Source organism: Medicago sativa, chromosome 3 (genome assembly GCF_051527215.1).
Source record: "Medicago sativa cultivar Bolivia chromosome 3, Bolivia_mono, whole genome shotgun sequence".
NCBI lineage: Eukaryota > Viridiplantae > Streptophyta > Magnoliopsida > Fabales > Fabaceae > Medicago > Medicago sativa.
The window spans coordinates 47,224,626-47,242,169 of record NC_140751.1 but is presented as its reverse complement, the minus strand read 5'-3'; the positions used below and the strand labels follow the sequence as shown (position 1 = coordinate 47,242,169).

General features: G+C 30.5%; 2 protein-coding genes across 4 annotated transcripts; both read right to left on the bottom strand.

Annotated features, from left to right (window-relative positions):
* Positions 1 to 7,120: 7,120 nt before the first annotated feature.
* LOC146937810 (histone H3-like 1) lies at positions 7,121 to 7,690 on the bottom strand. The gene is made up of 2 exons (XM_085749527.1): positions 7,397 to 7,690; positions 7,121 to 7,291 (listed from the first exon to the last, which is right to left on the bottom strand). Exons 1-2 carry the CDS (start codon positions 7,688 to 7,690, stop codon positions 7,121 to 7,123), a joined length of 465 nt encoding a protein of 154 aa, XP_085605653.1.
* A 210-nt stretch (positions 7,691 to 7,900) lies between these two features.
* LOC146937809 (uncharacterized) lies at positions 7,901 to 10,860 on the bottom strand. 3 transcript variants are annotated; one of them, XM_085751925.1, is made up of 7 exons: positions 10,570 to 10,860; positions 10,422 to 10,491; positions 9,487 to 9,636; positions 8,754 to 8,828; positions 8,505 to 8,551; positions 8,232 to 8,421; positions 7,901 to 7,953 (listed from the first exon to the last, which is right to left on the bottom strand). In XM_085751925.1, exons 3-7 carry the CDS (start codon positions 9,619 to 9,621, stop codon positions 7,912 to 7,914), a joined length of 489 nt encoding a protein of 162 aa, XP_085608051.1. In that variant the 5' UTR covers positions 9,622 to 9,636; positions 10,422 to 10,491; positions 10,570 to 10,860; the 3' UTR covers positions 7,901 to 7,911. The 3 variants fall into 3 exon arrangements, with proteins under 3 accessions (XP_085608051.1, XP_085608052.1, XP_085608050.1); XM_085751926.1 differs by lacking the exon at positions 10,422 to 10,491; XM_085751924.1 differs by lacking the exon at positions 10,570 to 10,860 and having other exon boundaries at positions 10,422 to 10,560.
* Between the last annotated feature and the right edge of the window lie 6,684 nt (positions 10,861 to 17,544).

Sequence of the window (17,544 nt, the reverse complement as noted above, 5' to 3'; positions counted from 1 at the left end):
TCGGTAAACTAGTCAACTAGGCTTATGTCACATCAAACTTTCATGACCAATGTCTATGTGTCAGCCAAAGTCATTTCATTATTCATTTTTTGGGTTTATTTGTTATTTTATTCGAGGTAATAGTCATTTTGATTCTTGAATATATAACGAGTAGTCACAAAAATTCTTTAATGTATCGAAATTTAAAATTAGTTTCTGATTGTATCATTTGTTAGTGATAATAGCCTGTGACATTAAAATACTACGTTAATATTGTCACATTAGCATTTAAATATACTTGATTATTGTCATATTATCTTTATAAGTATTTACTTATTATCATTTCAGTCATGTATGAAAAGAGTTATTGTGTGTATAGAGAGATTACTTAAGAGTCGTGAATTATTTTGACTAACAAAGTGCATAATCAAAGATTATTTTGAAATTTTGATACATTGAAAGACTATTCTGACTATTACTCCTTTTATTTATTGTCTATGACACTTTGAAATACTAATAAGTGACAAATATTTATTTGTTGTGATATGATTTGATGTAAGTGTAAATAATTTTTACATTAAAGTTGAATATCAAATATTTTTTACTTTTTGAAGAAGCCAAATACAAAATATATCAAAAATCATACTAGTTAAGCACAAGATGTGTCTAACTAAAAATAGTACAATGAGTCAGAGTAGTAAACAAGGCAAAAACAAAAACACTAATTACAAATTTTTGTAACCTATACAAAGAGATGGTATAAACAGAATTAGATTCACTCTATTCGAAACCTATGCATTTAGTTTAGTTTTGGAGTTATTTTGGTTATTACAATAATCAATGTCATCTCCCTCCTGTTGGGTTTTGTCTTGTGTTGGCTGCATTTTGTTAAAATAAGATGTTGTAGTAAGATGTTGCACCAGATGTCTTAGACATGTAAGTGTGACATCTTAGCATAAGGTGAAGTGCTTTATTTTGCATTCTTGGAAGATTGTGTTTTCTCGTGAGATCATTTAAGATATTTTTGAAGATTTAATTCATGTAGCTTGTGCTCCAAGAGGCGTGTGTTTCTACAAGCTTGATATGTCGGTTTAAGATTTGTCGTATTTTCTAAGTTAAATGTCTTAAACATTTTAGGAAATAATATATTTGCTTCTAGAATATTGTAACTGAAGACTATTTTGGTCAACTGATTTTTTTAGCCCGGTTGAAGAATATGCCCATGCATTCTTTGGCTATATAAAGGAAGACTCAAACTTTGTGAAGATTGATCAAATCCGTCATTTTGAAAGAGTGACATTTAGAGTTTCATGTTTGTCCTTGTTATTTGTATGTCTCTCTTTGTATCACCTTGATGCATTGAGCTGGACTGTTTTAGTTGAGTTGTATTATTGTCTTTGTACACCACTATAGTGCATCTTGCAAGAGTTTGTTTGTTTATTAGAGGTGTTATCCTATTTGATTGTAGTCATTGTTGAATTAATCACGGGTTGTGTGATTGAGAGAGAGTGAGATGGGATATCATATCTAGGCGGAGTCTTAGATAGAAATTCATGGGTAATGTTTAGGTGTCAAGAAAGTGAACAAGGTTTGTTCACATAAGACTACGAACCAAAACTATTATAGTGGATTTCTTTTCTTGGCATGGCTGCCCCTAGAAGTAGGTGATGTTACACCGAACTAGGTTACCAAATCTCTTGTGTTCTTCCTTCCATGCACTTTGTTTTATTACTATTTATTGTTTGTTGTGCTACGTTGTTATATCTAGTGTCCAGAACATTCCATAAGACATTCCTGGTGTCCTGGACATCACGTAGGACATGTCCAGCGAGTGCCAGAATTTCACCTCCAATCTCTCTTTTGACGTATTTACACTAAATGCAGAACCCTGTAGTTATTTGCAACTGCAGAGGATCGTGTAACCCGACATAAACCACCAATAAAGAAAAGCAAAAGAGAAACTTGGTTTATGCCTTCGGCCAACACGAAAAATTTAGCTTAATATTATCGAGAAGTGAATCTTGAGAAGACACTTTGCTGTTGAAAAATTTCGAATTACACTCCTTTTATATGACCCAGATACAGGCCAACAAAAAATCCTGAAAACAAGAAAAAAATTTCCTTCCATAAAGCATATGTGTGACATCCAATGTTAGATGGAACAATAGTAGAAATACCTAACCAACGATGAACGAGATGCCAAATCTTACCAAAGAAGTCGCACTCCAAAAATTTATGTTTAATAGTGTCCGAGCATAAAATAGAATCGGATAAAATTACTCCTTTTCGAATTAAGTTATCCTTGTGGAAATTCTCTTATGATTTGTTCTACATGCAAAAAGTGACACCTTGAGAGACACTGTTTTGCTCCAAATTAATTTCGAATGCATGTCGACAAGAAGTTGATATGTTTTTGTAAGAATATGATAGCCACTTTTTACCGGGTACCCTTCTTTAAGGTCATTTTTCCAAATCTATTTGTCAATTATGTTATCCTTCAAGAAAATGTTATCAAGTAGACCAACACAATCTACCAATTGTTCCTCGTTCCAAGAAAACAGTCTCCTTCTCCACCTCCAACCCACAACATCAACCTCTCAACCTTCGCTTCTCATCACCGCCACATAAACAGTACGATACACACTTAGCTCGAACAAACGGCTAAATCTATACCGCAATATCAAACGCTCTAACCAGAAATAACTCCAAATGATGTATTTTCACCCTTAATGATATCACACAAGTCCTTCCACCAAATAGAAAACAATCGACCCCCTTTTCTAACATGTCCTCCCTCATTCCCGTATTTAGCAGCTACTTTAAACCAAAACCCACCATCATTATCATACAGAATGATAATATGAAGTTGATGTTTGATGAAAGCGTACACGGAGACAAAAATGGGTTTTATTGAATTGTAAATGTAATTTAAAATATTCTTTTTAGTGTACTATGTTCTTCTGTTAGAAAATAATAAATTATGAACAATAATTTTCTTTCAATTTATTTAAATAGCCTATCTTTCTATTAGTTTCATTTCAATAGTTTATTTATAAAAAAAATAGCATCATACTTTCTAAAGAAAATGAATATTTTTAAGTAATCTCTTGAAAAAAAAGTCGGGGCGTTACAGCTTTCACCCTTAATGATATCGCACAGGTTCCTCCACCAGATAGAAGACAATTGAACCACTTTCTAACATGTCCTCTCTCAGTCTCGTATTTAGCAGCTACTTTAAACCACAATCCACCATGATTATCATACGAAAGACAACACCATTTCACTAACAAAGTTAAATTAAACTCCTTAATCCTCGTAACCTTTAGAACTCTGTACTTCTTACAAGAACAAACATATCTTTCTTTCAATTTCGCATCGTCCACCACCTCATTTGCAATCCTCAACAAATGTCATTTGTGCTTCAGATAACACATTATCGATGACCAACTTTAATATGTTTGATAGGACTTCAAATAAAATTTTGTACATACCCCGTCAAGAGAGATTGGTCGAAAGTCATTAAAAGCGCAGTTCGATCCTTTCACTAATTTGTTGTGCATAAAAAAATGAGATGAACCACATAACATCAAATTTGAGCTCTCCCCGAAGATTTTTAACAAAACCAAGATTGACGTCTTCAAGATCTGGAGTTATCTTGCGGTACCAATTTTGGATTGGTCTAATGGTGATAGTTGCTCTCTCTCTCTCTCTCTCTCTCTCTCTCTCTCTCTCTCTCTCTCCCCCTCTCCCTCCCTCTCTCTCTCTCCCTCTCTCCCTCCCGCCCCACCACACCACATATCTTAGGGTGTTGCAACCCATTTGCCTAAAAAAATATACATTATGTCTCAATTTCATTGAAATTTTTTATTGACACAAACAATAACATTTACAAATCCACATTCTCTATAATTTTCCAAATTCCTTAAATTTCTCGAAAATTACGTTAAAAACCATTTTTTTAGAGTTATGCTAAAAGACTCCTTAACAAACACAATATTTTTTTATAAATAATTAATAAAAATAAAATAAAAAATTATGAATACTATAATAGAATAGAATCAAGCGTTGTTATTTCAACAATCCCATAATTTGTTATGATATACCTATAATATCTACTTTAAAATTTTCATATACTTGTATATATACTTAACTGATATTTTAAAGTGGACTTCTCACTTTAAAGGATCCAAATCTAATAGAAAGAGAATAAAATAAATGAAAAGGAAAATTGACCGGTTGAGAGAGACATGCGCAATGGGACTTTTTCTTATTGATGATCCAGCACGGGTGTGGTTATGGTGCATAAGGAGATCCTTATGCACCGTGCATAATTGCTTTCTACACCCAACATAATTGCTTTCTACACCTCAAGTAAGTCCACTATAAAATCTATTTATTTGTGGGCCTAATAAAACCCCATATTATAATTTTTTTCTTAACAATTTATTTATGCAAAACAACTTATTAGAATGATTTTTTAAAAACCGCTTATTCAAAACAACTTATTTATGCAAAACAGCTTATTCCGATCTCATTTTAAAAAACGACTTATTCAACCGCTTATTCAAAACAACTTATTTATGCAAAACAGCTTATTCCGATCTCATTTTAAAAAACAACTTATTCAAAATAGCTTATTTATGCAAAACAGCTTATTTGAAACAACTTATTAGGATCACTTTTTTAAAAACTGCGTATTCAAAACAGCTTATTTATGCAAAACAGCTTATTTGTGCAAAACAGCTTATTCAAAACAGCTTATTTATACAAAACAGTTTATTCCGATTTCATTTTAAAAAACAACTTATTCAAAACAACTTATTTATGCAAAACAACATATTTATGCAAAACAACTTATTCAAAACAGCTTATTTATGCAAAACAGCTTATTCGAAACAACTTATTTATACAAAATAGCTTATTTGTGCAAAACAGCTTATTCAAAACAACTTATTTATGCAAAACATCTTATTTGTGCAAAACAGCTTATTCAAAACAACTTATTTATACAAAACAGCTTATTTGTGCAAAACAACTTATTCAAAACAGCTTATTTATGCAAAACAGCTTATTCGAAACAACTTATTTATACAAAATAGCTTATTTGTGTAAAACAACTTATTTATACAAAACAGCTTATTCCGATTTCATTTTAAAAAACAACTTATTTATGCAAAACAACATATTTATGCAAAACAACTTATTCAAAACAGCTTATTTATGCAAAACAGCTTATTCGAAACAACTTATTTATATAAAATAGCTTATTTGTGCAAAACAACTTATTCAAAACAACTTATTTATACAAAACAGCTTATTTGTGCAAAACAGCTTATTTATACAATACAACTTATTCCAATTTCATTTTAAAAAACAACTTATTCAAAACAACTTATTTATGCAAAACAACACATTTATGCAAAACAACTTATTCAAAACAGTTTATTTATGCAAAACAGCTTATTCGAAACAACTTATTTATACAAAATAGCTTATTTGTGCAAAACAGCTTATTCAAAACAACTTATTTATACAAAACAGCTTATTTGTGTAAAACAACTTATTCAAAACAACTTATTTATACAAAACAGCTTATTCGAAACAACTTATTTATACAAAATAGCTTATTTGTGCAAAACAGATTATTCAAAACAACTTATTTATACAAAACATCTTATTTGTGCAAAACAGCTATTTTGCACAAAATAAGCTGTTTTGAATAAGCTTTTTATGAGTTAGGGAGAGAAATGAGTATGGATTATGAGTTTCTTTACTGGAACGTTGTTTAACATGTTATACACTGAAATTATTATTGAAACCATAATTATGGTTTAATGGTTTTGATAATCATGTATGTGAAACCAAGATAAATGTGTAATGGTTTTTAATGAAATTATTATTGTTAGATGGTTTTGAATAATGATTAAGATGTTATACACTGAAATTATTACTGAAACCATAATTATGGTTTAATGGTTTTGATAGTCTTCTATGAGAAACCAAATTAATTGTCTAATGGTTTTGCTATGGCTATGGTTTCTGTGAGTTGTACTCCAAAACCATTTTGCAGTGAAAATGGTTTCCGTGAGTTGTACTCCAAAACCATTTTGCAGTGAAAATAGTTTCCGTGAGTTAAACTCCAAAACCATTTTGCAGTGAAAATGGTTTCCTTGAGTAATGCTAACACCAGATCCGAACCGGATTGATCATAAACAACACAATTCATCACAACATTCTCAATAATACTAGTTGTTTATAGTATCTATCATATTATATTATTCATCTTATTTAATTTTTGGCCCAATAATGTTCAATTTAATTTAATTTTACTAAAATTAGGGGTATGGAATACTGAAACCATAAGTACGGTTAAATGGTTTTGATAGTGTTCTATGTGAAACCAAAATAACTGCCTAATGATTTTAAATGAAATTATTAATTTGTTTTAAACAATTTATCTTCTAGAAAAAGAAAACATACTTTTGCTTTATTTTATGTTTGTTTTTCGTGTTAAACCTCTCGAGTTTCTACGAAAAGTGACATAATCAGTTGATTGTGTCTTTTTATAGTATCTATCATAGTATACCGTTCATTTTATTTAATTTTTGGCCCAAGAATGTTCAATTTTATTAAAATTAGTTTTCAATGTAACCACTTAATAGTTTTCAATGTGAAACCAAAATAATTATCTAATGGTTTTGTAATAAAAAAAATGTGATAAACATTAAAATCATTATTAAGTAACCACTTAATAGTACACACTCATAACCTATTAAATAATTGTCAAATGGTAAATAAAATAAAAGAATAGTGAAAATTATTATTGATAAATGGTTTTAAATAAAAACAATTACTGAAACCATAAGTATGGTTCAATGGTTTTGCTAGTGTTCTATGTGAAACCAAACTAATTGTCTAATGGTTTTGTACACCTATAATCATGAATACGTAACAACAAAGAATGTGAATGTTACAAACTTATAATAGCACAAACTAATCATAATCCAAAATATGTCTGTTGTTAAAAATTGAACATTATAGGTTCAGAACTATACAACGCATAAAAGAAAATTCAATTCATAAAACCCTAAATCCTTCCAAAATACTAATCCGCCATAACCCTAAAAGCACCTTCACCACCCTAAGTACATTCACTACGAATGCGACGAGCAAGCTGAATGTCCTTTGGCATAATTGTCACCCTCTTAGCATGAATTGCACACAGATTGGTGTCCTCAAACAATCCAACCAGGTAAGCCTCAACTGCTTCCTGAAGTGCAAGAACTGCATGGCTCTGGAATCTCAGATCCGTCTATAACAACAATATCAAAAACAAAAATTACAAACTAAATAAACCAAAGAGGAACAAGATTTCACACAAACTCGATTATGAAACTAATTAACAATATTTACCAGCATTTATAAGCTGAGTCATTATCATAAACGGGATGTGATTATCAAGGTGGAAATCACTCTCAGGATGCTTCACAACGATATCAATATACACACTAACTGTTTCATCCATTCTACCATGAGCACAAAGAGCGGTTACTAGTTCTGTAAAACAATCTTTATCTGGTATAAAACCTTCAGAAAGCATGACATTGACCAAATGCAAAGCATCATCCACCTTATTGGAATCCAGAAATGCCTTCAATAAAACATTATGTGTGACAGGGACAACCCTAGAAGAACAATCAGTTTGAATCATGTTAAAGAAAAACTTGGTAGCATCATGGATTCTCCCTAATTCACAACATTTAAGAATGATTGAAGTCCAACCATCGGTAGAGAATTCAATTCCTAACTTAACTTTAGACCCAAAAGTTGATACACGGGCGACATGACATCAATCTTGTCATCATTTGGGTTTTGAGAAGTTCTAAATAGAGAATTGACAAGCAAATGTATTTGGAGCAAACCCGTGAGATTTTACCATGTGGTGATAAGCATCAGTGAGCATCTGGTTTTTACCTGCATAGGCCAAAAGTGATAACAAGTTTGTGCTTGAATAATCATTGAGAAGACCAATAGATTGTAATTCTGATCTAAGAGTTTCAACTGATTTAGAACCAATGATACGGTCTAGAACTACACAGATGAAATGAGAACTACACAGCAGATAGCGTTAAAAACTAGTAAACGGAAAAATGGATGTTATGATCCTCCGAAATCGAAACCAAATATACGCTAAGTAACTCAAAACAGTGAATATATACGATCATCATTAACCATTAAAAAAAGTAATGAACCTGAGAAAAGTAAACATTGTTATGATGAAGGATCAAATGGTTGAAAGGTTTAGAAGCACGTCCATCAAAATGAACTGTTCTAACAAAAGGATCACGAAACTTGAACTGATGCAAATCAGTGTGTCTAGAAATGTACAGTTCTCTCGCCGGCACCGATGTCGCATCCGGTAATTCTCGATTCCAACGATTTCTGCAACAATAACAATATTTTCGATTAATTCAATTGAATAATTCGAATTCAGAATTAGAATTTTGAAGAGATTTGGGGTTCACCCGACATTGTTTTCCAACGATGTTGATGTGTAACTGTTATCAGTAATCTGCATAGATAAAACACAAGAAATCCTTAGGTGGAACACAATATGAGACGGTAAAACACAAGAAATATAACTTTGGACTTGGATAAATGATCCAGTAAATAATTCTAATAAGTTATCACATCATAATTTGTTCTGAATAAAAGACATATTTGAACGAAGTGCCAAAGAAAACTAAAGACTTCTTAGAACATAACTGTTTTACCTTAGGAATTCTCAATGGATTTTTAGAAGCATAGTCACATAGCTTTCCAATTTTTCTATCATTAGGTTCAGCTACCTGCCAAAAACAGCAACCATCATGCGCATCAGACACTAGGAAGAGGAGAGATAGAAAGAGAGAGGGTTCAAGGCATTAAAAATATTAATGAAACTTTCAGAAAATTTACAAGAACAAGAAATAATTTTTTTCATAAAGAACCCTCCAGTACCCTTTTTCTTCTGAAAATTGAAGATAGCAGTCATCATAACATAATAATGCAATAGCTACTACGAGTGGAAATGATGAACCGCAAAATTTCATTACAAATAAGAGTGCAAGAAAATACAGTAAATTAAATACAAAACGTAGATTAAAAATTACATAATCAAATCACTGATAATATGTTTCAAACATAAAACTCTAGCCTTCACTAAACTTAAAAACCATCTCACCAGTACTCACAAATAATTACTAAAATCAATATAAGCATTTTCCCAGATACCGGTACCTTGATCATTAGAGTCAAACATATATAATTATCAGTTTTATGGTCATTGATTTTCACAATAAATGTTCGGAGTCCACCAAGTATTACCAAACCAACAACCCCAAAGTACAGAAAGCTATGCAAACCATAGTGCTAAGTAAGTTGGCAACTCAAACAAGTACCAACATAAACCTTCCAAATGTAGCTGATATGTCAAACAAAATGGCCTAAATAAGCTGAAAACCTCACCTGATTACGAGGGAAAATTTCAGCCAACAACTTCTTGTAACGCTTCACCGGTTGTCTCGAGCTAGCACGAAGAGAAGGACAAACACAGCAGAGGTTGCCACAGGCGGGCACAACCCTCCTTGACATAACCCCCATTTTGCTACTAAGACCCTGTTTGGATAAACAACTTAATGAAGCACTTATATCATAAATACTTATCATATAAACTACAAACTGTTCATAAACTATCTTGCACAACTTATGAAAATAAGCTGAAAAACAACTTGTGAACATATCATAAATTGTTTCCATAAACTCTCTTAAACAGTCTCACGAGTGATTATATCAGTAGATAAGTACAAATAAGTCAATCCAAGCAGACCCTAAATTACAAACCCTCATCCCATCAAGAATTTCCTCACAAACAAACCTACCTACGACCAAAATTAACGCATTCGATCAATAAGAACTTAAACTCACAATAATCCATCCAAAAAAACCTTGTTCATCATGTGTATACAATTGCAAAACATCCAAACACGAACAAAAATTAAAAGACATACATAATTTTTCTAAGCTCGCTAATAAAAGAGAATTATGACCTCACAGGATCTTAGAACTAAACATAAAATATAAACTATCATGGAAAGCTTATAGAAATAAGCTTAAAACAGCTTATGGAGAGGTCTTAAGTTGTTTCCATAAGCTCTGACAAGTGATTACGTCAGTACATAAGTTCAAATAAGTCAATCCAAACCCAATCTCCAACCAAAATTCACACATTCCATCATTAACATCTTAAATTCACACCAGTTCATCATTCTTGCAATTGCAACTTTTTTTAAGAAGCTCTTACAATTGCAACTTACAAGCAAGAACTAAAATTCAATAAAATTTAAAACCTCACCGAATTTTAGAACTAAACAGAAAAAAAAAATAAATTAACATTAACATACCTGAAATCCAAAGAAGGAAATTCTAGTTGGTAACAAATTCAAGTCACTCAAACAACGATCTGAAAATAAACTAATCACACATTTCACAAAATTAAAAACTTAAGATCAAATTGAAATGAATGAATTAGAATTAAAATTAAAATAAGACCTCTCGGAATAATAATGAGAATGGGGTTCACCCGACAAATTGTGCTGTTAACAGTTACACATCAACATCGTGGGAAATTGTTGTTGTCGCCGGCGGAGACGGTGTCGACGACGGTGACGGTGGTGGTGAAGCGGCCATTAAACCGTAAGGTTTTGGGAAGAGTTTTTGGGAGTGGTTGTGATGAAAACAATGGAAAAGAGCTGAAGCACAAGATTATAACACGTGTCCCTGATCTGACGGTTGTGATTAACTTATGCATGGTGCATAAGTTATGGCTTATGCACCATAACTTTTGCCATCCAGCACATGACTACAAGATTGAGATACTGGTTTATCTCCAATTATTTAGTATGATTGATGTTTTTTCTTTATTTTGCTTAATTTTTTTTTTTAGAAAATCATTATTATTTTTCATTTTCTTCCAAAAAAAATATATTTAAATATTTGTATTCTTTTGAATACTATTATGATGTTGATATTTTAAATTTTAAAAGTTGAATAAATATTTAATGGACAATATTTTCTCTCCAATTCTAGGAGACAAATGCTCTATATTTATATGGACAATATTTTCTCTCCAATTCTAGGAGACAGATGCTCTATTAATCTAAACTCCAAGAAAATGAGTAAAATCTATCATGTATTAATTAAATTAGATATCCAACTTGGATACTTAATTATGATTGATAATTATGAACTGAATAAAAAATTGATAATTTTAATTTAAAAATATTAAGTGTTGCAAATTGTAAATAAAGAAAATATAAACAATTTTATATATATATATATATATATATATATATATATATATATATATATATATATATATATATATATATATATATATATATATATGAGACAGGATCCGTTGACACCAAATCCCAACCGTCCAGATCTCTTAATCATGCGGTTCACAATATATAGACACACACATGGATATATATCAATTTTGAATATTTGATAAATCATACATTTTTTTAAGGATTGATAAATCATACATGATTGATTCTCCTTCTCATGAATTAAATATGACTATTGAAGTCATTCATTTTGATTACAAAGAAGACTGCCAACAAGCATATATGTAACCACCATCACATATTGTATAAGAATACAAACTTCTCATTTTCATGTATTATGTAACATCCCAATTTTTAGGATATTATTATTTTAATTGTTTGATTGGTCTCTCATTTGTTAGTATTTTCTTCTTTGTCATCTTCTTTTTCCTCTTCTACTTCTTTTATTTTCTTTCTTCTTTATGCACATATACTAAAAATAAAAGACATTTATGAAAATGCACGGAGACCTTACAAGTATTAAAACAAAAATTATTTAAAAAAAAAAGTATTAAAACAAAAATTGTTATCTCTTTAACTATTAACATATATCATTATAAAATATCTAGTTTCCTCATTATTTTTATATATTATAAATCTATTATCTATATAAGAATATTAATTATATATATATATATATATATATATATATATATTTACATTATTATCCTTCATTCAAATAAATAAAATAAATTTTATTAACGATAAATGCTAACAAGGAACTTTTGATTTTCTGTTTTTGCCCATGGTGGTGAGTTACATAATACGTATCAATTTCAAGTTTAATTGCTATTTTTTGTTCTTATCAGATTATGATTATATTAATGTCACTTTTGCCTAAACTCATCGTCCCCTTATATGCATACTTTTTTCATATGTTTATATTCTCTCTTGTGTCAATTTTTATCTTCGTATTTTCTAATATAATGTATAAAGTATGAATAATTTTTATTAATCAATATGCAGGAATTGATTGGGAATACACGGATAGCTGCCAAAAAAGTGGTTTGAGTAATGTTAGGGTCACACCCTTTAACACACTATTTTAGTTTTTAACACACTCCAATAATAATTAAACACCACATCCACTCTTTTATTTATTTATTTGACCCACTCCGTTATTATAATGATAGATAATGATTTTAACTTGTATTTCCGTCTCTTCATGTTTTCATAAGTCCTTTCACTCTATTGCTTTCACAAATTCTCACGTGTACACGTTTTTTTGTACTGTCGGTTCTCTTTTCTCTTTTAATCTTAATCAACATGTTGTTTGGATTTGAATTCTTATCATAAAGCATGAACTTCATTCAACCATTGTAAGAAAAATAATGGAAGAAATTCAAATAAAGGAAAATAAAATAAAAAATCACATTTGCTATTGAATCAATAAGAGAATCCCAACAATCACATTCACCGGATTTGGTTTAGGTAAAAAAATATGAAAAAATTTGAAGAAAAAAAAAAAACCCAAAACAGTGTTGAGACTATAGAAAAGACATAGAATTAAACTCTACAACACAGCAAAATCATTCTCTAAAATCTGAATATCTATTCACCACCGAATCCAAAAACGAAAGAAATGAAACTTATAAAAGTTGACCGCGACAAATGAAACTTATAACAGTTGACCGCGGCAAACGAAAGAAAACGAAGCCCAACTGCATAACCATCCCATCTGAGTCCTCGGTTCCACATAGATGTCACAAGAGTGATACACAAGTTATATGTTGTCTCCAAAACATATTGTTGCTTTTTACTTGGTCATGATCCTATATTTAATTCTAGTCCTTAAAGTATCCGAGTTATTTTTTTTTAATTGCTAGGATTAAATTTCAACCACAAATGTTTATGAATGAATTTAATAAAAATAAAAGGGACGATAAACGTTCGAGAATTCTTTTGTTCAATTCAAGTGCTCAAAAAACCAATATTAAAAAGGTAATTTTCATGCATGAATATTTTTTATTGAAAAAAAAAATCAACAATTGCCCAATTACTTTTGTAATAGGAACATCTTAATGTTGCGGTTCTAAACAAGCGTGGATCCTATTCGACTTTTATGTTGGAAAGCTAGAAGGGGATCCTTAACCACCTTAGATTCTCACGTTGTTCATCTTGGTTTATAAACTAGACAGCTATAATATATTCTCTTGTGTCTCCAAGCTTGCAATGTGAAGTAATAAACTGGTTTTTGAATCTATTTTTGATAAACTTTTATCATACTTAATTATGTTATTTCAAACAATCATCTTTTCTAGAGTCAAATTAAATGCAAATTGCATTTAATTTGTTCTTCCTATCATTTTCTCCATAACAAATAGCCAATGAAAATTGTTTTTAGATCTTCTCATAAAACCAATTCGTTACTTAGAAACAAAGCAATATGGCCTGTGTAATAACTCCAACCCGATAGAATCAAATATCATGAATGAGAGTCGAATGTTGTCATCCTCTCCAAAAAGTGGTAGTTACTTAGAAACAACTCATAAAATAAATACATAAAAATTTAAACATAAAACAGATATGGCCTTATGGAAGAAAAAAACATTGGAATCAAGATCCGTCTAAACATATCATATTACATGTGCATAACAAAAGAGATGCAATTTAATTGAATATGATGATTCAAATGCAATTCAGCAGCAAAGAGAACAAAGCAATATCTAGCCAATAATCAGATCAATATCTAGCCAAGTTGAGAAATACTATTGTACCTTATAACTTATTAACCTCACTCAATATGATAAACTAGCCTACGATAAAACAGATTCAAGTTTTAAGCATAAACTAGCCTCAACTTCAGATACTACATTTCCTTCAAAAGTATCAACTAGTCTGCACTCTGCAGTAAAACAAAAAATAAATATAGACACATATGCTACTTAGTGTGAGTAGATTTTGACAGGCTCTCCTCTAGGCATTTTCAAATATCCTAAATCCTCATTTTCTGCATTGTTGCCATTGCAATAAGAACTCACATCTGTAAGGTAAAATGTAAAATATCTATTATTGTTGTTAATTAAAATCCACAAAATGAAAAAGAATACTATGATATATCTTATGCACATATTATATTGTATATCAGTCAAAAAACCAAACCAGGTGGAACATTAATAGACAGGGAGTAATCTAATTGACTTAATTTTTATAGTGCAGTGATCCTAATCAATAACTTCAAAAGAATGATCTTGCAAGTTCAAAGTTAAGCAATAACTATATATCGGAAGACAGAGAAATGTGCCTCAATGTTGCCAAGCAAATTCAAAGTAAGAGAAATCTCCAGAAACCAAAGAATTTCAGTTGGAACGAAGCCGGACAAGAATATACTAATTCATTATCTGGCTGAAAAAGGAAGTGTTGCAACACCATATGCACCATGTTTTCCATACAAACAGTAAATAAAGTCTGATAAGTAGTCCAATACACTAAGATCGTGCTCGACAGTATTTACATAGCTGAAAAAAAGAGGATTTCTGTACATGTTCTGTGTACAGCAGAAGAGACCCTCCTTGCCATGGTGATGACAATGGGGAGCTCTTAGGATGGATGAAGGTGCCGCTGGCTTTGAACAAACGGGTGGGGTAATGTTACTACCTAAATTATCGTGGCGGTAGAAGATTTAGGTTCCCATCACGATCTTCAGTTCCCATCAAGGTCCCTTTACTATAATTTTCCTATAAGGTATACGTACACGACCCAAATTAAGAACTCTAAAGACTAAATCATAATACACCAAGTCATGAAGCATCTGGGACTGCAAGCGGCCTAAGTAAAAATTATTTGGAGACATGCAGGTCCTAACAGAAACCCTTTTTATCCTTTATGAGAACATACATAAACATGATAATACGAAATTCCCTACTAGCTTTTCATTTGTACATCAATACATCTTTACTATTAATATAAAACATGTGCACGAAAGTTTGCAACCATTAACTCCTAAAATAATGCAACATATGTAGAACTGTAGACTACTTCCCATTAACTTAGTGCATACAATACAAGTCAGGTACTGCACAACTAGAAACCGGTTCGTATAGTATACTCCCTATATTCTGTTAGTTTATCCAAAAAATGTGCATTGCTTTGTGAAATTGAGTTTGACTTGGTATACACACTGTTAATTCATTTTAGTATAATTGTTCAAATACTCCTAAATCAATTCATTCTTAGAAATCAAGGAAACTCACAGCCTATTTGAAACACTTCCCAAAAACTCTTTTTTAGTTTTTAAAAACTTAAAATTAAAAACTTGTTTGCTAAACTATTTTTAAAATTACAGTTTTGGAAACTGTTTTGAATTTTTAAGTTTTGGGGACTAAAAAACTAAAACATGTAAAAGGATAACCATTGTGAAAAGAGGACTTGTATATTTCAAAAACTGAAAACAAAAACTATTTCAAACAGGCCCTTAAGTGTTCCGAAATTTTAAGCACATCGAAATCAATAGCTTTGGGATCGATAACTTATTATATTAAATTAAAACAATAACATACATATACATACTGGGATATAAATGAAGGAAATGACACTGTAAACCACAACTGTACACCATATACACATGAAATCCAAAACTTTATAGCATTCACAAAATTCCCATTGAAGCACAACTGTTGAGCCATTTGATTCACGTAATAAACCTTGTTTTTTCTTGTTGTTGAAGTGAACACAACAAAACTTACATTTTTTAGAGAGAAAAAAAAAACTTACTTAGCCTAACTATTTCATACTGCTTTATGAAAAACCTAGCTATTTTATTTAAATTTCCCGATTAATAAAACATGGTAAAGAAAGTGGAGCCCATGTTGACCAATCTAGTCTAGCCAAACATAAATTAAAAATACTATTATTACTAGTATTCGAAAAGAACAAACCAATCAAGGAACGTTCGTTAGAGAAAAGATATAGCCCACGACGATTACCTAATTACACTCAGTCATAGGAAAAGGATCCAAATCTAATAGAAAGAGAATAAAATAAATGAATGAAAAGGAAAATTGATCGGTTGAGAGAGGCAGGCACAATGAGACTTTTTTGATTGATGATCCAACACAATGAGCAAAAAAAGATTGAGAGATATTAAAGGCACTACATGACTACAAGATTAAAATTTAATTCAAATACTTTTACCTCCAATTATTTCGTATGATTGATGTTTTTTTTATCTTGCTTGAATATATTTTTTTATTTTTAGAAAATCATTATTATTTTTAATTTTAGGGTTAAATAAGTAACTAGTCCTTTTGTCAAAAAAAAAAATAAGTAACTAGTCCTCTTAAATATACCAACTTTTCATTTGAGTATTAGATAAATCATACAGGACTGATTCTCCTTCTCTTGAATTAAATATGACTATAGGAGTCATTCATTTCAATTACAAAGACCACCAACTAACATTCATGTAACCACCATCACATTTTGTCAACAAAAAAAATGTAACCACCATCACATATTGTATAAAAATACAAGCTCCACATTTTCATGTATTCAATATGACTTTTGAAATCATGCATGTCATTTGAAAATGAATATTATATATATTAAAAATATGAAGTAATGGTAAATTCTAAAATCTATTTTTTTTTTGGTAGTGAAATTCTAAAATCTATTACAATTATGGATTATATATGTATTATTTATTAGGTAACTAATTTTTGTTTTTAGAATACTCGCATAGATTTGCTCAAAAAAAAAAAAAGTACTCGCATAGATTGTAACATTGTTATCTCTTAAACTATTAACATATATCATTATAAAATATATAGTTTTCTCATTATTTTAATATACTATATATATATATATATATATATATATATATATATATATATATATATATATATATAAGAATATTAATTATCTATATATTTACATTACTATCCTTGATTCAAAGAAATAAAATAAATTTTATTAACCGTAAATATGAGATGAACCACATAACATCAAATTTGAGCGCTCCCCAAAAATCCTTAGCAAAACCAAGATTGATGCCATCAAGCCTGGAGTTTTGTAACTATCACAATCCCAAACAGTCCTCCTTACCTCATCTTTGGTAACAGACATCTGGCGGCTGGCGCCCACCAAACTAAGAGTCTTGAAAGAAAGATTCTCCATACCAGGTCTGACCAACATAACA

What these genes read in the sequence shown, in the direction of transcription:
- LOC146937810 (XM_085749527.1), bottom strand. Translation starts at nt 7,690, where the DNA reads ATGATTCAAACTGATTGTTCTTCTAGGGTTGTCCCTGTCACACATAAT. An exon ending in TAATGACTCAGCTTATAAAT is followed by an intron (nt 7,292 to 7,396) that starts GCTGGTAAATAT and finishes TTGTTGTTATAG; the next exon opens with ACGGATCTGAGATTCCAGAG.
- LOC146937809 (XM_085751925.1), bottom strand. Translation starts at nt 9,621, where the DNA reads ATGGGGGTTATGTCAAGGAGGGTTGTGCCCGCCTGTGGCAACCTCTGC. An exon ending in ATCCATTGAGAATTCCTAAG is followed by an intron (nt 8,552 to 8,753) that starts GTAAAACAGTTA and finishes TTATCTATGCAG; the next exon opens with ATTACTGATAACAGTTACAC. An exon ending in ACAATGTTTACTTTTCTCAG is followed by an intron (nt 7,954 to 8,231) that starts GTTCATTACTTT and finishes TGGCCTATGCAG; the next exon opens with GTAAAAACCAGATGCTCACT.